The sequence below is a fragment of the Mirounga leonina genome, unplaced genomic scaffold (genome assembly GCF_011800145.1).
Source record: "Mirounga leonina isolate KUSES-001 unplaced genomic scaffold, KU_Mleo_1.0 Mir_204, whole genome shotgun sequence".
In the NCBI taxonomy this organism is placed as follows: domain Eukaryota; kingdom Metazoa; phylum Chordata; class Mammalia; order Carnivora; family Phocidae; genus Mirounga; species Mirounga leonina.
Window position 1 is genome coordinate 2,493,477 of NW_023270513.1, and position 24,931 is coordinate 2,518,407.

Sequence of the window (24,931 nt, forward strand, 5' to 3'; positions counted from 1 at the left end):
CTTGCTTCTCCCTCTCCCACTCCCCCTGCTTGTGTTCCCTCTCTCGCTGTGTCTCTCTCTGTCAAAATAAATAAATAAAATCTTTAAAAAAGAAAAAAAGAAAAAAAAGAATCAACAGGACAGAATGGAGTACAGAAGCAAATCCCAATATCTATGATTACTAGATATCTGACAAAGGTACCAAGACAATTCAGTTGGGTAAGGACAGTCTTTCAATACCGGTACTAGAATAACATGGTATCCATATGGGGGAAAATGAACCTTAACCCTTTCTCTCTCTCTCTCTCTCTCTCTCCCTCCCTCTTTCTGTCACATGCACGTGCGCGTATGCGCGCGCACACACACACATTATCTCAAAATGGGCCATAGGTCTAAAAACAGCTAAAACGTGGGGTGCCTGGATGGCTCAGTCAGTTAAGCGACTGCCTTCAGCTCAGGTCATGATCCCGGGGTCCTGGGATCAAGCCCCGCATTGGGCTCCCTGCTCAGCGGGGAGTCTGCTTCTCCCTCTGTCCCTCGCTCCCACTCGTGCTCTCTCTCACTGGCTCTCAAATAAAAGTCTTTAAAAATAAATAAAGTAAATAAAAACAGCTAAAACTATAAAATGTCTAGAAAAAAGCACAGAAGAAATGTACAGCCAAGCTTATTGGGTAAATCGGTAAAACATATCAAAAGTGAAAAAAAAAGAGCATTGAAGAAAAATTCTTCCATCTTGGGGCAAGCAAAGATTTCTAAGGATACAATAAACAAGCTATAAAAGAAAAATATAATAAATCTGACTTTACTAAAATAAACCCAAAACACACCTACTAGAATTGTTAAAATTAAAAGAACTGAAAATACTGTATATTGGCAAGGATGTGGATGAACTGGCACATTCACCATTGATAGGCAGGAATGTAATATGGTACAACTCCTTTGGGAAACAGTTTGGTGATTTCTTATAAACTTAGAAATATAGTTACCACATAACCCAGCAATTCCACCTCCGGATATTTCCCCAGAGCAATCAAAACAAATATCCATACAAAGATTTCTACCTTGAATGTTCAATAGTAGCATTATTCATAATAACCTCAAACTGGAAAAACCAAAATGTCCATCAATAGATAAATGGATAAACAAACTGTGGAATATCCATACAATGGAATACTACTCAGGAATAAATAGGAACAATCTATTGATATAGGCAACAACATGAGTGATTCTCTAAAACATGATGATAACTGAAAGAAGTCAGACCAAAAAAACAAAACAACAACAACAACAAAAAGCACATACTGTATGATTACATGTATATGAAACTCTAGGAAAGATAAATGTAATCAATAGTGATGGAAAGTGTATTAGTGACTGCCTGGGGCTGAGAATGTGGATGGGGATTGACTTGGAAGGAGCACAAGGGAATCTTTTAAGGTAATGAATATATTCTATATCTAGACTGGGGTAGTGGTACACTGGGGTATATATTTGCTAAAACTATCTAACTGTATACTTAAAATGAGTATTTTTTTAGTGTAAATTATACTTTAATAAATTTGATTTTTAAAGTAAATTAATAATGTTTTATAAGGGTCCCTTTAGTTCCATAATTCAATAATCTGTGAATTTATGAACTCCCAAAAAACCTGATTATTAAAGATTTTACCAGATTATAATGATATCTTAGAGCAATATGGTTAGAAGAGATCTTAAAATTCTCTTAGTCAAAAAAATTCTTCTGATGCTTGAATCTTCTTCATAACATTCACACCAAGTAGTCACTCTCTGCTTAAATACCTTCAGGGAGAGGGAATTCACTATATATTTTTTTAAAGATTTTATTTATTTATTTGAGAGCGAATTTATTATATTTTAAGAAAATCCATTTCAGTTTTGGACTGGTCTAATCATTAGAGTTTCCTTATGATGACTGAAATCTCACTCCTTGTAAGTCTCACCCATGGAAATGTGCATGGAATAAATTTAATTCTTTTACTCCTTGACAGCCATTCAAATATTAGGAGGAAGCTATTATGTTCCTCCTAAATCTTCCACTTTCCAAGTTTAACATCCATATTTGCTTTATTCTTCCAATAAGATGGTTTGAGTGCTCTCACCATCCTGAGTGTCTTCCCCTTGGCATAGCAGAGTTTGTCAATATCCTCCTTAAAAAGGGTTGCCCCCCCCCCCGGGGCGCCTGGGTGGCTCAGTTGGTTAAGCGACTGCCTTCGGCTCAGGTCATGATCCTGGAGTCCCAGGATCGAGTCCTGCCTCGGGCTCCCTGCTCGGCAGGGAGCCTGCTTCTCCCTCTGACCCTCCCCCTCTCGTGTGCTCTCTGTCTCTCTCATTCTCTCTGTCTCAAATAAATAAAATCTTTAAAAAAAAAAAAAAAAAGGGTTGCCCCCTAGTCCTACACAATACTGTAGATATGCTGTAACCAGAGCAGAATACAGGGTGATTATTTTAGAAATAGTCTTGTGGATGTAAAAATTTTTAGAAATAATCTATATGGATGTAAAAGAAAGCACATAAGTAAACATGAGATGAAGTTCCGCTGGGGCTCATTCTTGATACAGCTATACTATAAAAATACCGTAATTGAGGTTTTAAGTCCCCAAATATTTATTGAATGCCTAATCTGTATCTGGTATTATAGAATAAGTAGAATACATGATCCTTTCTATAGATAAGTTTAAAATATTTTTGTGGAAAGAAAATTTACATGTACAACATAACTGCAAATTAATAAAAGTGTATAATAGAATATCAAGTGGTGTGGCGTATATCATGTGAATTTAGAATCGGAATGTGTAGATGAGGACTTTTGTGAATACTGATTGAGTGTAGATATGACCTGAAGCCGAAAAGAGTAACTAATATGTTAGAAGACAGAGTCAGATCTGAAGACACTTCAATAGACTGAAATGATGAGCCCATTTGAGTAAGATGAAGACAAAGAGGTAGTAACAAAATATCCCATACTTGGATCCCCCCAAAAAGCTGTACAAGAACAGAATAGATGAAATGTGGCTTATCAGCAGCACACGTGAAAGATTTGGGGTTTTTAGTTGACTAAAATATCGTAGGAATGGCTACACCTGCCAAAGCATCACAAAATCAATGACAAGCTGTTATAATAGAAACAAAGGCCACAGTGCCACCTAGTGACCATTACTAGTTTACTTCTGATCACAAGGTCATTTTCAGTCCTACAATAAAAAGGCATGATTTTTAGAACTCCATGTAGTAAGAATAAGAAGAACCAACACATGAGACGTGGTGGTTTTCACTTTAGGTCACATAAATATTCTCTAAATAGTCTCACCTTATAAATGTTGTCTTATCACCACACTGTGCTTTGAAATCGTGCTTTAGTTTCATCAATCTTTAGTAATACTAATGACACTTCATGTAGCTAAATCGTAGTTGTAAGCAGAAGACGAGATTTCTACACTGAGTTAAAGAGTGCTCAATTGTGCATTACCATTAACTTTATCATAGACTATCACCGAAACAATCCATTATCCATATCTTAATGAAAATTAAGGTTTTATTGTGATTTGCAGCAAAATCCCATTATATGAAGTTGTTATCAATTGCTCCTATACATAAAACCCAAGCTCGTTTCCCCTATACTAAGTCTGTCTATTCAAGCCTATGACTTACGCAAACCAAACACTTAAAAATTCTCAAAAATAATGTAATAATATTAAGATTCTGGATTTAAGGTACTATAAACTCCCCAAAGGCAGAGATGATGTCTATGAAACTACACAGTTTAATGTTGTCTCATATAAAGTACTGGAGATACTCTCAATGGATAATAGCAATGAAAAATTTACAGTTATATCACTTTGAAAATAAACAAAAGAAAGTATCTATATTTAGATTTACTATCTCAAAAGGATGTTGCCAAATATATGAACTAATGAATGCACATAACCTACTAAGAGTTCAGAGGAATATATTCCTACTCCTTTAATCCACCCAAATTAACTTCTGACCTATGATTTAATATTTTATTTTATTTTTTATTTTTTTTATATTTTATTTTAAAGGAGAATAAAACAAAATGTGTTTCCCTCTTCCCAAAGGAAAGGAACTGAGCTACAGAAAAGAATAATGGGGTGATTTCCTCAACAAAAAGAACAAGAGGCAGTACTGACTGCCAGGGACCTAATCAATACGGACATTAGTAAGATGTCAGAACAAGAGTTCCAAATGATGATTTTAAAGATGCTAGCTGGGCTTGAAAAAACCATGGAACATTAGAGAAACCCTTTCTGGAGAAATAAAAGAACTAAAATCTAACCAAGTTGAAATCAAAAAGGCTATTAATGAGGTGCAATAAAAAATGGAGGCTCTAACCGCTAGGATAAATGAGGCAGAAGAGAGAATTAGTGATACAGAAGACCAAATGATGCAAAATAAAGAAGCTGAGAAAAAAAGAGATAAACAACTACTGGATCACGAGGGCAGAATATGAGAGATAAGTGATACCATAAGACGAAACATTAGAATAATTGGGATCCCAGAAGAAGAAGAAGGAGAGAGGGGCAGAAGGCATATTGGAGCAAATTATAGCAGAGAACCTCACTAATTTGGGGAAGGAAACAGGCATCAAACTCCAGGAGGCACAGAGAACCCCCTCAAAATCAATAAAAATAGGTCAACACCCCGACATCTACTAGTAAAACTTATGAGTCTCAGAGACAAAGAGAAAATCCTGAAAGCAGCTCGAAACAAGAGATCTGTATCCTACAATGGTAGAAACATTAGATTGGCCACAGACCTATCCACAGAGACCTGGCAGGCCAGAAAGGACTGGCATGATATCTTCAGAGCACTAAATGAGAAAAATATGCAGCCAAGAATACTTTATCCAGCTAGGCTGTCCTTGAAAATAGAAGGAGAGATAAAAAGCTTCCAGGACAAACAAAAACTAAAGGAATTTGCAAACACAAAACCAGCCCTCCAAGAAATCTTGAAAGGGGTCCTCTAAGCAAAGAGAGAGCCTAAAAGCAACATAGACCAGAAAGGAACAGAGACAATATACAGTAACAGTCACCTTACAGGCAATACAATGGCACCAAATTCCTATCTTTCAATAGTTACCCTGAATGTAAATGGGCTAAATGCCCCAATCAAAAGACACAGGCTATCAGATTGGATAAAAAACCAAGACCCATTGATATGCTGTCTGCAAGAGACTCATTTTAGACCCAAAGACACCCCCAGATTGAAAGTGAAGGGGTGGAAAACCATTTACCATGCTAATGGACACCAAAAGAAAGCTGGGGTGGCAATCCTTATATCAGATAAATTAGATTTTAAATCAAAGACTGTAACAAGAGATGAGGAAGGACGCTGTAACGTACTTAAAGGGTCTATCCAACAAGAAGATCTAACAATTGTAAATATCTATGCCCCTAACATGGGAGCAGCCAATTATATAAGGCAATTAATAACAAAAGCAAAGAAACACATCGACAACAATACAATAATAGTGGGGGACTTCAACATCCCCCTCACTGAAATGGACAGATCATCTAAGCAAAAGATCAACAAGGAAATAAAGACTTTAAATGACACACTGGACCAAATGGACTTCACAGATATATTCAGAACATTCCATCCCAAAGCAACAGAATACACATTCTTCTCTAGTGCCCATGCCCATGCCACATTCTCCAGAATAGATCACATCCTAGGTCACAAATCAGGTGTCAACCGGTACCAAAAGATTGGGATCATTCCCTGCATATTTTCAGACCACAATGCTTTGAAACTAAAACTCAATCACAAGAGGAAAGTTGGAAAGAACTCAAATACACGGAGGCTAAAGAGCATCCTACTAAAGAATGAATGGGTCAACCAGGAAATTAAAGAATTAAAAAAATTCATGGAAACAAATGAAAATGAAAACACAACTGTTCAAAATCTTTGGGATGCAGCAAAGGCAGTCCTAAGAGGAAAGTATATCGCAATACAAGCCTTTCTCAAGAAACAAGAAAGGTCTCAAATACACAACCCAACCCTACACCTAAAGGAGCTGGAGAAAGAACAGCAAATAAAACCTAAACCCAGCAGGAGAAGAGAAATAAGAAAGATCAGAGCAGAAATCAATGAAATAGAAACCAAAAGAACAGTAGAATAGATCAACAAAACTAGGAGCTGGTTCTTTGAAAGAATTAACAAGATTGATAAACCCCTGGCCAGACTTATCAAAAAGAAAAGAGAAATGACCCAAATAAACAAAATCATGAATCAAAGAGGAGAGATCACAACCAATACCAAAGAAATACAAACAATTATAAGAACATATTATGAGCAACTCTATGCCAGCAAATTAGATAATCTGGAAGAAATGGATGCATTCCTAGAGATGTATCAACTACCAAAACTGAACCAGGAAGAAACAGAAAACCTGAACAGACCTATAACCACTAAGGAAATTGAAGCAGTCATCAAAAATCTCCCAACAAACAAAAGCCCAGGGCCAGATGGCTTCCCAGGGGAATTCTACCAAACATTTCAAGAATTAATACCTATTCTTCTGAAACTGTTCCAAAAAATAGAAATGGAAGGAATACTTCCAAACTCGTTTTATGAGGCCTCCATTACCTTGATCCCCAAACCAGACAAAGACCCCATCAAAAAGGAGAATTACAGACCAATATCCCTGATGAACATGGATGCAAAAATTGTCACCAAAATACTAGCTAATAGGATTCAACAGTACATTAAAAGGATTATTCACCACGACCAAGTGGGATTTATCCCTGGGCTGCAAGGTTGGTTCAACATCCGCAAATCAATCCATGTGATACACTACATTAATAAAAGAAAGTACAAGAACCATATGATCCTCTCAATAGATGCAGAAAAAGCATTTGACAAAGTACAACATCCTTTCTTGATCAAAACTTTTCAGCGCACAGGGATAGACGGTACATACTTCAATATCATAAAAGCCATCTATGAAAAACCCACAGCGAATATCATTCTCAATGGGGAAAAACTGAGAGCTTTCCCCCTAAGGTCAGGAACACGACAGGGATGTCCACTATCACCACTGCTATTCAACATAGTATTAGAAGTCCTAGCAACAGCAATCAGACAACAAAAAGAAATAAAAGGCATCCGAATCGGCAAAGAAGTCAAACTCTCGTTCTTTGCAGATGATATGATACTTTATGTGGAAAACCCAAAAGACTCCACCCCAAAACTGCTAGAACTCGTACAGGAATTCAGTAAAGTGGCAGGATATAGAACCAATGCACAGAAATCAGTGGCATTCCTATACACCAACAAGACAGAAGAAAGAGAAATTAAGGAGTCGGTCCCATTTATAATTGCACCCAAAACCATAAGATACCTAGGAATAAATCTAACCAAAGAGGCAAAGGATCTGTACTCAGAAAACTATAAAATACTCATGAAAGAAACTGAGGAAGACACAAAGAAATGGAAAAACGTTCCATGCTCATGGATTGGAAGAACAAATATTGTGAAGATGTCAATGCTACCTAGAGCAATCTACACATTCAAGGCAATCCCCATCAAAATACCATCCACTTTTTTCAAAGAAATGGAACAAATAATCCTAAAATTTGTATGGAACCAGAAAAGACCCCGCATAGCCAGAGGAATATTGAAAAAGAAAAGCAAAGCCGGCGGCATCACAATTCCGGACTTCAAGCTCTATTACAAAGCTGTCATCATCAAGACAGCATGGTACTGGCACAAAAACAGACACATAGATCCATGGAACAGAATAGAGATCCCAGAAATGGAACCTCAACTCTATGGTCAACTAATCTTCGACAAAGCAGGAAAGAATGTCCAATGGAAAAAAGACAGTCTCTTCAACAAATGGTGTTGGGAAAATTGGACAGTCACATGCAGAAGAATGAAACTGGACCATTTTCTTACACCACACACAAAAATAGACTCCAAATGGTTGAAAGACCTCAATGTGAGACAGGAGTCCATCAGAATCCTAAAGGAGAACACAGGCAGCAACCTCTTCGACTTCAGCCACAGCAACTTCTTCCTAGAAACATCGCCAAAGGCAAGGGAAGCAAGGGCAAAAATGAACTATTGGGACCTCATCAAGATAAAAAGCTTTTGACCATACGATCCAGCAATTGCACTACTGGGTATTTACCCCAAAGATACAAAAGTAGGGATCCGAAAGGGTACGTGCACCCTGATGTTTATAGCAGCAATGTCCACAATGGCCAAACTGTGGAAAGAGCCAAGATGTCCATCGACAGACGAATGGATAAAGAAGATGTGGTATATGTATACAATGGAATATTATGCAGCCATCAAAAGGAATGAAATCTTGCCATTTGCAACGATGTGGATGGAACTGGAGGGTATTAATGCTGAGCGAAATAAGTCAATCAGAGAAAGACAGGTATCATATGACCTCACTGATATGAGGAATTCTTAATCTCAGGAAACAAACTGAGGGTTGCTGGAGTGGTGGCAGGTGGGAGGGATAGGTGGCTGGGTGATAGACATTGGGGAGTGTATGTGCTATGGTGAGCTCTGTGAATTGTGGAAGACTGTTGAATCACAGATCTGTACCTCTGAAACAAATAATACATTATATGTTAAAAAAAAAAAAAGAAGCTGGCAGGAGGGGATGAATGAAGGGGGGGAAATTGGAGGGGGAGATGAACCATGAGAGACGATGGACTCTGAAAAACAAACTGAGGGTTCTAGAGGGGAGGGGGGTAGGAGGATGGGTTAGCCTGGTGATGGGTATTAAAGAGGGCACGTTCTGCATGGAGCACTGGGTATTATACGCAAACAATGAATCATGGAACACTACATCAAAAACTAATGATGTAATGTATGGTGATTAACATAACATAATAATAAAAAAAAGAATAATGGGGTGTTTTCTAAAATAATGTAATCTCCTTCAGTTCTGATAATCAAGCATAGATCTTCATCACTTTTAGTTTCCAATTTTCCACAGGAGCAAGGACAGAAACAGTATGAACAAATGCAATTCCTTTAATCACAAGAAACTGACAGGTGTTTATTGAGTCTCTATGCCAGCTGTCAGGGAAAATAAAGATAAGATATGGTCCCTGTCTCAGGGAGATGGCACTCTGATAGGGGGCTAAGTCAGGTATACAAATAACTAGAATACAGTGCAGAATATAAGTACCTAGGTAGAAACAGAAGTGTTACAAAGTTTTAGAAGAAAAGTAAGACTCAGAAATTTCCTTATAAAGCGAAGATTGTCATTAGGACCTAGGCTTTGATAAAGGAAATTTCATAAGGTAGAAATGCAGGGAAGAGGTCATTTGCAATGGAGAAGCATGGAAAAAGGTACAGAGGTAGAAAAGCACAGATCATGGTTAGGAAGCTGCAAATAATCCAATTTAGGACAAACACAGTATACATGTAATGGAAATAAAATAGGATTATATTATGTCTAGATTTTGGAGGACCTTAAGCACCAAGGAATTTGGTCTTTATTTACAGAGAGCCACTGAAAATTATCGAATGGCTCCCTGTAATTGGTTAGAACATTATTCCAATGGTGACAGAGGTGATGAAAGCCTGGACTAGAGTAGTGAGGTAAAGATGGAAGAGGAGACAGCTGGCAAAAATACTGCAGAAATAGAACTGATCAGCCATGGCACATGATGAATACAGGGGGAGCAGAAGGAATCCAAGAATCTAAAATTTCAGTCTCAGATTGCTGGGTACACCCAACGATAGAAAAGTGAATGTGGGCTATGAGAGAGATCAGGGCTAGACATACAGATTTAGGAATGAAGAGTTGAAGCTAAGATGGATTACTGAGGGTAGAGTGTACAGAAGAAAAAAAAAAAAAAAGAAGAGACCAGATAATAAATTCACTCAACAAATGTTTATTGAAAACTTACCAAGTACCAGGCATGGTCATGGGTGTTAGGGATAAAATAGTGAAGAAGACAAACATAATACCTGCCCTCATCCAATATTTATTTGGTGAAAAGAGCCAGTAACAGAAACAGAGAAGGAATAGCTAGAGCAATAAATAGGATTAAGAGATGTCATAGAAGCCAAAGAGAAAGTTTCCAGAAGGATGAAGTGGTTGACAGTATTACATTGTTTTGTGCTAGAGAGATCAGAGGATAAGAAGGACTGAGAAAAGATCATTAGACCTGATCATTAAAAGGTCACTAGTGATCTTTATAGAATCAAAGATGCAAAAATCATCAAGAGGGGGATAGGTAGTGAGGCCAAAAACCTTAGATAGCCTTGTCTATTCTTTTTCTTCTATCCTACATCTGGTTGGGAATTGTCAGGGAATTCTGTCATCTTTACTTTTATACTCTATTTAGAATCTGCTCCCCATCCACAATTCTTCCACTCCAGTCCATGCCACCTCATCTCTTGCCTAGATTATTTCAGTGGCCTCCTAAATGGTCTCCTTGCCTCCACCCTTGCACCTGCCCTAGCCTATTCAATACAGTGGTAAGACTGATCTTATTAAAATGCAGGGTAGATCGTGCTCAATTTGGCAGTACATATACTAAAACTGGAACAATACAGAGAAGATTAGCATGGCCCCTGCACAAGGATGACATGCAAATTTGTGAAGTGTTCTGTATCTTAAAAATTTTTTAAACTCAAAAAATAAAATAAAATGCAAGTCAGATCATGTCATTCCTCTGCCCAAAACCCTGCATGGCTCCCCATCTCGCCTAGCATTAATGACAAATCTTTACAATGAACTACAATGTCTTTCTTACATGATCCGTTTCCCCACTATTTCCCTGATCACAGTTCCTACTTTCCTTAATATTACCTGTGCTAAAGCCACACCCGTCCCTTTGCTATTCTTCAAATACCCCAGGTATTCTCCTATCCCCACTACCTTTGCACTTGCTATTCCTGCTATTTGGAATGCCGTGGGATTCCCCCCTCCCCAGATACCCACATAGCCAGATCCCTCATTTCCTCAGGTCTCTACTCAAAAATCACCTTCTCACTGGGGCCTTCCTTGGCCACCCTATCTAAAATTTCAACCCTTTATTCCTCTTCTAAAACATTTAATGCCACCCTTTCCTCCTTAGTTTTCTCCGTAGCACTTATCACTAATGTAACAGGGCCAGCAAACTATGGCCTTTGGGCCACTTCTAGGCCACCATCTATTTTTGTATAGTCCACAAGCTAAGAAGGCTTTTACATTTTTGAAAGGTTGAAAAAAAAATCCAAAGAAGAATAATATTTTATGACACATGAAAATTATATGAAATTCACATTTCAGTGTTCCTAAATAATGAAGTTTCATTGGAATGCAGCCATGCCCATTTGTTTACACATGGTCTATGGCTGTTTTCATGGAACAACAGCAGAGCTGAATAGCTGCAACAGACACTGTATGGTGTAAAACACCTAAAATATTTACTATGTGGTTCTTCACAGAAATTTTGCTGACCTCTGTAATATGCCATAATATTCATCTTTTTATTTTCTGTCTCTCCTAGGAGAGTGATAAACTCCATGGGTGTAGGTGTTTTTGTCTGTTTTGTTCATTACTATACTCCAATGCCTAGGACAGTACTTAACATATAGTAGACAGTCAATACATATTTTTTAAATAAATGCACAGTGAAAAAAATATCAGCAGTAATTTTAGGTTAAAAAGTTTGGTGAAAGGAAGGACAAGAGAGAACTGTAATTTGAGCAGGATGACAAGCCTGAAGAAGGGTTTTTGAATAAAGAACATGTCAAAATAATTGTAGTGATGGGGAAAGAAACAGTTGAGAGAGAAATATTAAAGAGTTCAAGTTGAGGGCGCCTGGGTGGCTCAGTCGTTAGGCGTCTGCCTTCAGCTCAGGTCGTGATCCCGGGGTCCTGGGATCAAGCCCCGCATTGGGCTCCCTGCTCCGCGGGAAGCCTGCTTCTCCCTCTCCCACTCTCCCCCCCTGCTTGTGCTCCCTCTCTCGCTGTCTCTCTGTCAAATAAATAAATAAAATCTTTAAAAAAAAAAAAAAAAGAGTTCAAGTTGAGATTTGTAGAGAAGGTCCCCAGAAAAAGTTCTTTCTAAGAGATAAGAAGAAGAAAGGAAGTGTAAAGAAAGGAAAAGTTGACGAAGTTTATGTGAGTGGCTATAAGTTCAGAAAATTACAAGATAAAGTTTTTTGCTAAAGGGAAGGGTAAAGCATGGTGGCTTAAGGACAAAAAATTTTGGAATCACCATTGTGAGGAATATGACAGAAAGTTAGTAAGAGTCAGTTTTATTGAGTACCTAGCTGAAAAACCATGCAATTTTAGCAGATCCAGTAAACATGGTTTCATAAATTTTTTCTGAACAACGTTCAAATAGCTCAAGGAAAGGAGTGAAAAAAAGACAATGAAAATTAACAAGGGAAGGTGGGAATAGTAAAACAGTAAAATATAATGGATTGTGTAATTTCTTTTCACCTTTCTATCTGTCTTAGTGCACAGGAGAGTATTCCTTACATATGGCGGGTACCAAATCAATGTCTGCTAAGTTCAAGACAGAAAAGATGAAGAGAAAAATATACTAACAGTAATCAACAAGATTACCTTGAACATACTGAGAATAACTTTTGGCTTCATCACCAGTCTGGCCTTAAATGATATAATTACATGCTGAGTATACACTATTAGGACATGCCTGGTTTCCCGCTCTCCTCTTCTTCTCCTCCTTACTACTAATACCATTTGTACTCCAAATTATAGGCTTACTCCTATATTAGGCTCTAAGATCAAACTTGACATTAGTCAGAGGAGATTTAAGAAGCACTGTTTCAGGGTGCCTGACTGGCTCAATCGGTGGAGCATGTGACTCAATCTCAGTGTCGTGAGTTCAAGCCCCACACTGGGTGTAGAGACTACTTTAAAAAAAAAAAAAAAAGGAAAAGGCACTGCTTCAAGTCTTGAAAGACTGTATCTACTCACTTCAGTTCTAGTAACTGCATCCTAGACTGGTCCCCTATGCCTGACCTCCACTCTTAAAAAAGAGCCTCATATTCTAGGGATGTCTGGGTGGCTCAGTAAGTTGAGCATCTGTCTTTGGCTCAGGTCATGATCCTTGGGTCCTGGGATCGAGCCTCACGTTGGGCTCCCTGCTCAATGGAGAGTCTGCTTCTCCCTCTCCCTCTGCCCCTCACCCACCCCCCGTTCATGCGTGCACTCGCTCTCTCTCTCAAATAAATAAAACCTTTAAAGATCTGCCCATTAGGATACCCTGAGGCTAGCTGCTTGGTTGAGTTAAAGGCTACTATGTCTTATTCACGTCTGTATCCTCAAAGACTATCACAGTGTCTTGTGCTGTACTCTATCCGCATTAGCTGAACAGATAGCAGAAGAGATACCCTTCCTTGGCCTGAAAAGTATTCATCCAAATGGCATGTCTGACTCCAAGTCCTTCCCAAACTATCAGGCCAACATAAATCATGAAAGTTACAGTAACTTTCTGATCACCTTCTTTATGTCTTTAAGTAAGCAACTATCTTTCTGAAATAGTTAATGGCATCCTACGCAGAAATATAATGAATTAGGTAATGAAACCTGTATGATAATCTTCTTTTTCAGGTCTTTAAGTCAATAGTAGTGTCAACTATCTTTCTGAAACACTTAAATGCTAGGCTATGCTGAACTATCATGAACTAAGTAACATTTCAACATCTCTTCCAGAACTATAAGTTTTTAAAATACAAACTAAATGGTAAATATTCTTTTGAAAGAAAATTTAAAGTATTTAGTCAAACAACCCTTCAAAGTAAACAAAAACTCAAAGAAAATGTCTGGAATTGCAATCAGTAATCACATATTTTCCCCTAAACTTGTCATTAAAACCTGAAAAGCAACAAAAGCCTTCATATTTTATCTGGGCCCACACTTGTCCTTCCACAAGCCAATACCTTTCCCCACTTAAGTGCATACTATATGATGCCCAAAGGAAGAAATGTCCCTTCCTTAAATAGGTTTTTATCTCATTCACCTCCTAGAATTTTGTTCTGAAAAACAATCGGTTGCTAAACATTTTCTAAAGTGGTTGAATAGGTAACAGATAACCCAGTACATAAAAGAATGACCATTTTATCTGAGTATTTTCCCACACTGAAATGTTTGACCAATAAAAGTGTACCTTAAAATTTAGTCGGCTTCAAAGACAATATTGCAGATGGTTAGTAGCAAGACAACTTTGTTCAGAAGTTCCAATGATATATTACTTTTCAGAAAAGGATGCCAAAAAAACCCAGTAAGTAATGGAATTAATAGTTTTTCAAGTTCTCTCTTTCTGGGAAGTCCCAATCAGTCATGTTTACAGTGTACAAAGCAGGAAAATATCAATTTGAGTTTATCTTGTATGAAAGAACTCTCAGATATCTTAACCTCGTAGCCAAGAAGACACACCAAACTGTATCTACCTCTCTGCCACTGCATGTAACACCTCCTGCCTTTGAAAAATAGATAAATCAGGGGCGCCTGGGTGGCTCAGTCGTTAAGCGTCTGCCTTCGGCTCAGGTCATGATCCCAGGGCCCTGGGATCGAGCCCCGCATCGGGCTCCTTGCTCCACAGGAAGCCTGCTTCTCCCTCTCCCGCTGCCCCCCGCTTGTGTTCCCTCTCTCACTGTCTCTCTCTGTCAAATAAATAAATAAAATCTTTAAAAAAAAAAAAAAGAAAAAGAAAAATAGATAAATCAAAAGACCTTATCAAGTTGTTTCAAATGCAGGTAACAGGAAGCCATGTTCCTCCGCAGCTTGGCCAAGTCCAGATCTGTTTGATCAGCTGCATAAAATCTCAGAGAATAATAGTACCAGTTTAGGGCATCAGCGTAACTTTGTATCTAAAGGTTGAAAAGAAATAATAAAATTACAGAGATATCTCTACATTTCACCTTAATTTTTCTAAGTCTCCTCTAGAAAAAAACCAAGAAATTGTATTGTTTTCTTTTTTAGGCAACCAAAACAAAATACCCTCTCTAGTTGAGTTCTAAGTGCATTTTATGATCCGTCTAGATCAGTATAAGTTACAGATTAAGTGGCAATCAATATTCTCTCTTCTTTCCCCACATTAGAAATTTCAGAGAAACCATCAACAAAATTAAAAGGCAACCTAGGGAATGGGAGAAAATATTTGAAGACCACATATTCAATAGAGGGTTAATATCCAAAATATACAAAGAACTCCTACAACTCAATAGCAAAGCAAAAAACAAAAAACAAAAAAAAAATTTAAAAATGGGCAAAGGACCTGAATAGACATTTTTCCAAAGAAGTCATACAGGGGTGCCTGGATGGCTCAGTCGGTTAAGCATTCGATTCTTCTTTTTTTTTTTTTTTTTTAAGATTTTATTTATTTATTTGACAGAAAGAGAGAGAGCACAATCAGGGAAGGCAGGAGAGGGAGAAGCAAGCTCTCTGCTGAGCAGGGACCCCAATGTGGGGCTCGATCCCAGGACCCTGGGATCATGACCTGAGCCAAAGGCAGATGCTTAACCAACTGAGCCACCCAGGCTCCCCAAGCATTCGACTCTTGATTTTGGCTCAAGGTCATGATCTCAGGGTTGTGAGATCAAGGCCCAGGTCAGTCTCCACGCTCAGCTGGGAGTCTGCTTGAGGATTTTCTCTCTCCTCTCTCCATCTGCCCCTCCCCCTGCTCATGCTCTCTCTCTCAAATAAATAAATCTTTAAAAAAAGGAGACATACAAATAGCCAACAGATAGAAGAAAAGGTGCTCAACATTACTAATCATCTGGAAAATGCAAATCAAAACCACAATGAAATATCATCTCATAACTATTAGAGTTGCTATTATCAAAAAGACAAGGGATAACAAATGCTAGTGAAGATGTGGAGAAAAGGGAAACCTTGTACGCTGTTGGTGGGAATGTAAAACGTAGGGTTATCATGGAAAACAGTATGGAGGTTTCTCAAGAAATTAAAATTAGAACTACCATATGATCCAGCAATCCCATGTCATTATTTGAAAGAGATATCTCTACTCCCATGTTCACTGCAGCAATATTCACAATAGCCAAGGTATAGGAAACAACCTAAGTGTCCATTTACTGATAAAGAGATAAAGAAAATATGGTATATGTACACAATGGAATATTATTCAGCCATAAAAAAGAGGGGGCATCCTGCCATTTGTGACAAGGATGAACGTGGAGGACTAGTATGCTAGGTGAAATAAGCCAGACAAAGATAAAATCTTTCATGTCATCACTTATATGTAGAATCTGGAAAAAAAAAAAAAAGTTAAACTCTAGAAACAGAGAGAAGAGTGGTTGGGAGGGACTGGAGGGCAGGAGAAATGGGGAGAGGTTGGTAAAAGGGTACAAACATTCAGTTATAAAATGAAAAAGGTCAGGGCGCCTGGGTGGCTCAGTTGTTAAGCATCTGCCTTCGGCTCAGGTCATGATCTTAGGGTCCTGGGATCAAGCCCCGCATCGGGCTCCCTGCTCCGCGGGAAGCCTGCTTCTCCCTCTCCCACTCCCCCTGCTTGTGTTCCCTCTCTCACTGTGTCTCTCTTTCAAATAAATAAAATCTTAAAAAAAAATGAAAAAGGTCTGAGGATCTAACGTATGACATGGTGACTATAGCTGACTACAGCTATACTAGGTTGTATAATTGAATTTTGCTAAGAGAATAGAACTTAAATATTCTCACTAAAAAAAGTGATGAATATGTTAATCAATGGTTAGAACTCTTTCATAATGTATACATATACCTAGTCAAATCATCACATTGTACACTTAACTGTGTCAATTATACCTCAATAAAATTTTTTTAAAAAGAAATTTCACATGTGGGATGGAAAGTCTGAGGGGTGGTGAACCACCCTAGAAAACTCAAAAAACAATTTTAGTTATTAAATACATAACTAATGAATCACTGAACACTACAACAAAAACTTATGATGTACTAACTGAACATTAAAAAGAATTAATTAAAAAAAATAATTTTTAGGGCGCCTGGGTGGCTCAGTTGGTTAAGCGACTGCCTTTGCTCGGGTCATGATCCCGGAGTCCTGGGATCGAGTCCCGCATTGGGCTCCCAGCTCAGCGGGGAGCCTGCTTCTCCCTCTGACCCTCTCCCCTCTCATGCTATTTCTCTCTCTCTCTCTCTCTCAAATAAATAAAATTTAAAAAAAAATTTTTTAAAAGAATATCCATAATTCACCATGCTAATACAGCTATTTTCATTTTTTTACACTCCATTTTAACCTTGTCCTTTTGTATTTGTATATAGTTGCAATCATAGTTTATATTAGAGTTTCATGTTCCATTCTTTCCATTTGACTTTATTTTGTAAATATTAATCTATATTACTATGGAGTCTTCACAGTTGTCAATTTAAGGAATATTTAACATTCAATTAAGTTAATATACAATGATTTTCTTAATGCTAGATATTTAATTGATTTCCAGGTTTTTCACTACGATAATGAAGTGCCACTGTGTTTTTGTACAATTTTTTTTTTTTTTACTTTTGAGGCACTAACAAATTTTCAAGGGTAAGACACTATTAGGAAAAATCTGATAGAAATAATCTGGGTAACTTTTTTTAAACTAAGAAAATTCAGATTGCTCATGCACACCATGAGGTGTGTGTGTAAGGTAGATGAGTCCCTTGTACCCTCCCCATCAAGAAGCTTCACATTTTTCAACGAAGAACAGGAGTCATTAGGACCTAAATGGATTAAAACACTCTTCAACTAGAAAAAACTGTGCTGTGTAGGTCCAACACTGCTTATTACTATTTAGAATCAAGATTATATTCTTCTCCAGTGTTGGAAGTGGGAGTTTAAAAATATCATTCTGCAAGACTGGAAAATGAGGGAAAAGAAAGAGAATCAATAGGAGAAGGGAATTCTGAAGTAATTTTAAATCTGTTCCATAAAGAAATACAGGCCTTCTAAAAGAGAACAAGAATACCATTCTATTTTGCAGTACCTGATTCTACGGAGTAAAACAAGACATTTTGATATACAAATACATTGTGAAATGATCACCACAATCAAGCTAATTAACATACCCATCACCTCAAATAGTTACTTTTTGTGGTGAAAACACTTAAGATTTATTCCCTTAGCAAATTTCAAGTATATAATACATTATTACAATTATAGAGAACATGCAGTAACTTAGGTCTTTATAACTTATTCATTTAATAACTGAAAGTTTGTATCCTTTCACCAACATATCCCCAATTCCCCCAACTCCTAAACCCTGATAATCATCATCCTCTTCTGTTTTTATAAGTTCGACTTTGTTAGATTCCACATATAACTGAGATCATGCAGTATTTGTCTTTCTGTGTCTGCCTTATTTCACAGCATAATGTCTTCAAGATTTATCTGTGTTGTCACAAATGACAGGTTTTCCTATAGATCATTTTGGGTAATATGGACATTTTAACAATATTAATTCTTCCAATCTCAATTCTTGCAATCTGTGAACACATGATATCTTTCCATTTACTTGTGTCTTCTTCAATTTCTTTCATCAATGTCTTATGGTTTCAGTGTATAGATCTTTCATCTCTTCGGTTAAATTTATTTCTAAGTATTTTAGATGTTATTTTAAATGGGATTGTTTTCAGGGCACTTGGGTGGCTTAGTCGTTAAGCGTCTGCCTTCAGCTCAGGTCATGATCCCGGGGTCCTGGGATCGAGCCCCACATCGGGCTCTCTGCTCAGAGGGAAGCCTGCTTCTCCCTCTCCCACTCCCCCTGCTTGTGTTCCCTCTCTCGCTGTCTGTCAAAGAAATAAATAAAATCTTTTAAAAAATAAAATAAATGGGATTGTTTTCTTAATTTTTCAGATAGTTCATTGTTACTATATAAAAGGGCAACTAATTTTTGTATATTGATTTTGTATCCTGCAATTTCACTGAATTTGTTTAACAGGTTTTTTTTTTTTTTTTGGTGGAGTCTTTTAAGATTTTCTATATATAATATTAAGTCATCTCAAGAGATGACTTTACTTCTTCCTTTCCAATTTGGATGCCTTTTATTTCTTTTTCTTGCCTAAATGATCTGGTTAGGACTTTCAGTACTGTTGAATAGAAGTGGTAAGAATGAACATCCTTGTCTTGTTCCTGATCGTTAATGAAAAGTTTTCAGTTTTTCACCCTTGAGTATGATGTTCGCTGTGGGCTTGTCAGGTATGGCCTTTATTATGTTGAAGTACATTCCACTTATACCTAATTTGTTGAGAGTTTTCATCATGAAAGGATGTTGAATTTTGTTAAATTTTTTGTCTGCATTTATTGGGATGATCATATGATTTTTATCCTTCATTCCCTTCAATGTGGTGTATCATATTTACTCATTTGCATATGTTAAACCTTCTTTGAATTCCAGGGAAAATTTCCATGTGGTCACTGTGTAAGATCCTTTTAATATGTTGTTGAATCCAGTTTGCTAGTATTGTGTTGAGGGTTTTTTTGTTCATCAGGGATTTTGGCCTGCAGTTACCTTTTCTTATAGTGTCCTTGTCTGGCTTTGGTATTAGGGCAATGTTGGCCATGTAAAATAGTTTGGAAGTGTCTGGGATGAGTTTGAGTGTGAGAACAATTAGCATTAATTCTTCTTCAACTGTTTGGTAGAATTTACCCATGAAACAATTTGGTCCTAGGCAGTACTTTATTTGGAGATTTTTGATTATTGATTCTACCTCCTTACTCATTACTGATTTGTTCACATTTTCTATTTGTTCATGATTCAGTCTAGGTAGTTTGTAATTTCTAGAAATTTATGCATTCTTCTAAATTATCCAATTTGTTGTCACATAATTGTTCACTATAGTTTCTTACAATCCTTTGTATTTATGAGGTATCAGCTGTAATGTCTCTCATTTCTAATTCTATTTGAGTCCACTATCTTTTTTTTTCTGCTTTTTCTTGGTTAGTCTAGCTAAACATTTGCAATTTTGTTTATTTTTTCAAAAACCAACTCTCATTTTGTTGAAATTTTCTTTTTTTTTAATCTCTATTTAATTTATTTCTGCTCTGCTTTTTTGTTATTTCCTTTCTCTGCGATCTTTGGGTTTAGTTACTCTTTTTCTAGTTCCTTGAGGTGTAAAGTCAGGTTGTTTATTTGTTTTTATTATTTTTATTTCTTTTCTTTTAATTCCAGTGTAGTTATGATACAGTGTTATATTAGTTTCAGGTATACAATATAGTGATTCAACAATTCCATAAATTACTCAGTGCTCATCAAGATAAGTGTACTAGGTTGTTTACTGAGGCATTTGTCAATATAAACTTCCCTTTTAGAACTACTTTTGTTGCATCCGATATATTTTGGTAACTTAGGTTTCCATTTTCATTTGTCTCAAGATTGTTTTTTATCTTCCAAATTCTTATTAAATTCCAGTTAGTTAACATGCAGTGTAACATTAGTTTCCAGTGTAGAATTTAGTGATTCATCACTTATATATAATAATACCCAGTGTTCCTCACAACAAGTGCCCTCCTTAATACCCATCACCTATTTAATCAATTCTCCCGCCCACCTCTCCTCCAGTAAGCCTCAGTTTGTTCTCTATAGTTAAGAGCCTGTTGCCTGGTTTGCCTCACCTTCTTTCCCCTCTTTTGACTTCTTCTTTCACCCACTGGTTGTTCAAGAGTATGCTGTTTAATTTCTATGTATTTGTGAATTTTCCAGTTTTCCTCCTGTCACTGATTCTTCTTTGAGTTAACTGTATAAAGTGTAAGGTTTAGATCAAGATTAACTTTCTTGCCTATGGATGTGCAATTACTCAGACATTATTAGTTGAAAAGACCATTCTTCTTCCATTGAATCCTTTTGCAAATTATCGGAAATAAGTTGAGCACACTGGTATGGGATTCTTTTGGGGTTCTCCACTGAGTTCCAATGGTCTATGTGTTCATCTCTCTGAGAATACCACACAGTCAAGATTACTGTAGCTATATAAATCTTGAAGTCAGGTAGAGTAATTCCTCCCTCTCTGTTCCTTTTTTCTCAGAATTATTTTTAGCTATTTTCATTCCTCTGCTTTTATGTATAAATTTTAGAATATCTATATTTTTTCTCATTCTTTTGCTTGTAACCTATTTGTATCTTCATATTTATGTCTTTTAAGCAGTCATAAAGTTGAGTCTTGCTTTTTAACCCATTTTGACAATGTCTGTTTTTCACTGAAGAGTTGAGGTCATTTTAATTTAATGTGAGTTTTGCATATGCTGAGATTTCAATCTATCATCTTCCTATTTGTTATCCATTTGTCCTACCTACTTTCCTCTTTTTCTGCTTCTTTTGGATTATTAAATATTCTTCATAATACTATTTTATCTCCTTTTTCTTGAATTATAAATCCTCCTTCCAATCCTTTTGGATATACATCCAGAATTGGAATTGCTGGATCATATGGTAATTCTATTTTAAATTTTATGAGGAACCACCATACTGCTTTCTACAGATTTCTTTTTTTTTTTACAGATTTTATTTTTTTATTTTTTTTATTCTTATGTTAATCCCCATACATTACATCATTAGTTTTAGATGTAGTGTTCCATGATTCATTGTTTGTGCACTACAGATTTCTTTCTATACATTCCTACCAACTACTTTTCATTTCTAAACAGCATTTGTTCTGTGTATAGAATTTTAGGTTTACAGTTATTTTTCATTATATTAAAGATGTTGCTCTACTGTTTTCTTGCTTGCTGCTTCTCATGAAAAATCCAGCGTCTTCCTTAATTTGTTCCTCTGTATGCAGGCTGTCATTTTTCTCTGGCTGCTTTTAAGATACTCTCTTTATCACTGGTTTTGAGCAATTTGATTATTATGTGCCTTGGTTTAGTTTTATTCATGTTTCTTGTATTTGGGGTTTGCTAAACATCTTAAATATGCGGATTTAGAGTTTTCATTAAATGTTAAAAGTTTTCAACCATTATTTCTTCATATATTTATTCTCTCTCTTCATTTGGGGATTCCAATTATCCATATATTAAGCTACCTGAAGTCTTTCCATAGCTTGTGATGCTATTTTAATTTAAAAAAAATTTTTCCCTGTGTGGCTCATTTTGGATGGCTTCTATTGCCATGTTTATTAATCTTTACCTCTGCAATGTCTAATCTGATATTAATACTACCCAATATATTTTTTATCCTAGACCTAGTTTTCATCTCTAGAAATTTGACTTGGGTCTTTTTTATCTTCTGTGTCTCTACTTTTTGAATATATGGAATAAAATTATATGAGGTATTTTAATGTTCAGTTAATGCTAACTTTCATGTCAGTTTCAAGTGATTGCTCATTCTCTTCATTATAAAGTGTTTTCCTGCCTCACTGTATATTTGGTAATTTATTATTGGATGCCAAATATTGTATACTTTACTTTGTTGGGTGCTGGATAGTTTGGTATTCTGATAAATATTCTTGACCTCTACTCTGGGAAGCAATTAAGCTTATTGGGATCAATTTCATCCTTTCAGGTCATACTTTTGATATTTTAGGTAAGTCTGGAACAATGTTCAGTGCAGAACTAATTATTCCCCACTACTCAGACAAGACCTGCCTGAGTTTTCTACCTAATGTCCCATGAATTAGAGGATTTTCTGTCTGGCTAGTATGAACAGGCCCTATTCCCAGACCTTTGTGAGTGCCAGGCACTGTTCCCACATTAATATTTTTAGATGGTTATTCCCCACTAGCTCCAGGTCCTCTCATCCCATATTGTCCTAATTAGTATTTGGCTAAACAAGGGAGGAGGACTCTCTGACTGCTGGGGGTCTCTTTCTGAGCTGTGCTCTTCTCCCTGGCACCCTGTCTTATGAACTCTAGCTGCTTTGGTCTCCCTAGACTCTCAGCTCCATCTCCTTAAATTAGGAAGACTGCTAGGATCCATTTCAGTTCCTCTTCTTGTGCTACAGCCTGGAAACTCAAGGGAGTAAGCTACACAACTTAAGTACTCACCTTGCTTACTTCCTATCACCCAAAGATTACTCTCCATTGCCTGATGTCCAGCGTCTCAAAAACCACTTTTTCATTTATTTTGTCTTGTTTTTTTCATTTCTTTGGAGGGAGGTTATCAGTGAGGGGGGGGAGCAATTACTCAGGCAAACACACAAGTATGATCTCTACTACATTTTGGTTAATTCCAGTATAGTTAGCATACAGTGTTATATTAGTTTCAGGTGTACAATGTAGTGCTTCAACAATTCCATATATCACCCCATGCTCATCAAGACAACTGCACTTCTAAATCCTGATCACCTATTTCACCCATTCCCCGCCCCCACACCTACCTTTTGGTAATCATCAGTTTGTTCTCTATAGTTAAGAATTTGTTTCTTGGTTTCTCTTTCTTTTTTCCCCTTTGCTCATTTGTTTAATTCCACATATGAGTGAAATTATATGGTATTTGTCTTTCTCTGACTTATTTCACTTACCATAATACTCTCAAGTTCCATGCATGTCATTGTAAATGGCAAGATTTCATTCATTTTTATGTCTAATATTCCATTCCATGATGTCTAATATTCAAATATTCCATTTCATGTCTAATATTCATGTCTAATAATAATATATATATATATATATTTATGCACCACATCTTCTTTATCCATTCACCTATCAATGGATACTCAGGCTGCTTCCATAATTTGGCTGTTGCAAATAATGCTGCTATAAACATAAAGGTACATGTATCCCTTTGAGTTAGTGTTTTTGTATTTTTGGAGAAGATACCTAGTAGTATGATTACTGGATCATAGGAGAGTTCTACTGTTAACTTTTTGAGGAACTTCCATACTCCTTCCCGGAGTAGCTGCACCAGTTTGCATTCCCACCAACAATGCAAGAGGGTTCCTTTTTCTCCACATCCTCACCTACACCTGTTGTTTCTTGTCTTTTTTATTTTAGCCATTCTGACAGGTGTGAGGTGATATCTCATGGTGGTTTTGATTTGCATTTCCCTGATGATGAGTGATGTTGAGCCTCTTTTCATGTGTCTGTTGGCCATCTGGATGTCTTCTTTGAAGAAATGTCTGTTCATGTCTTCTGCCCATTTCTTAATTGGATTATTTTGGGGGAAGGGGTGTTGAATTGTATCAGTTCTTCATATATTTTGGATACTAACCCTTTATTGGATCTGTCATTTGCAAATATCTTCTCCCATTCAAGTGGTTACCTTTTAGTTATGTTGATTGTTTCCTTTGCTGTGCAGAAACTTTTTATTTTGATGCAGTCTCAATAGTTTATTTTTGCTTTTGTTCCCCTTGCCTCAAGAGATATGTCTAGAAAAATGTTGCTACAGCTGATGTCTGAGAAATTAATTGCCCATGCTCTCGACTATTCCTTACTTTCTTTTTTTTTTTAGGTAAGCTCTACACCCAACATGGGGCTTGAACTCATGATCCCGAGATCGAGTCACATGCTCTACCAAATGAGCCAACCCCTATTCTTTACTTTCTAAAAAAAACAAACAAACAAACACACAACTTATCTGAAGTGTCAATTTTTTCCATAGTAAACCTGGATTGTTTTGTAAAGAGAAAAAATATTACCATGTTTTTGCATTTTTAAATTGCACAAAAACTTTTTTTAAGAGCAGTTTTAGGTTCACAGCAAAACAGGGAAATGTACAGAGACTGGCTATAGACCTCCTGCCCCCACACATGCCTCCCACTTTGTCAACATTCTCTACCAAATGTACCAAAGTGGTACATATTACAACTGATGAACTTACATGGACACATCATAATCACCCAAAGTCTACAGTTTACATTAGGGTTCACTCTTGGTGTAGTATATTCTATGGGCTTACACAAACGCATAATGACAAATATCCATCATCACAATATCATTCATAGTATTTTCACTGCCCTACAAATCCTCTGTGCTCCAAAACATAGTTTTTTAAAGGGAATAAAGCTCTGACTTTCTTGTTTGTCATGTTAAAATAAATTACTTTCCT

The 24,931-nt window shown here is 36.8% G+C and overlaps 1 protein-coding gene and 1 non-coding gene across 2 annotated transcripts in view; one reads left to right on the plus strand and one right to left on the minus strand.

Annotated features, from left to right (window-relative positions):
* The window catches only part of TEX11 (testis expressed 11), a 313,311-nt gene that overhangs the window by 125,310 nt on the left and 163,070 nt on the right, over nt 1-24,931 (minus strand). The window contains exon 16 of the mRNA XM_035028703.1: nt 14,688-14,825. Within this exon, the coding sequence (XP_034884594.1) occupies nt 14,688-14,825 (138 nt within the window). The remainder of the gene's footprint in view (nt 1-14,687; nt 14,826-24,931) is intronic.
* Nucleotides 10,508-10,614, plus strand: LOC118026103. The gene has a single exon (XR_004683467.1). It is a non-coding gene; the product is annotated as a U6 spliceosomal RNA (small nuclear RNA).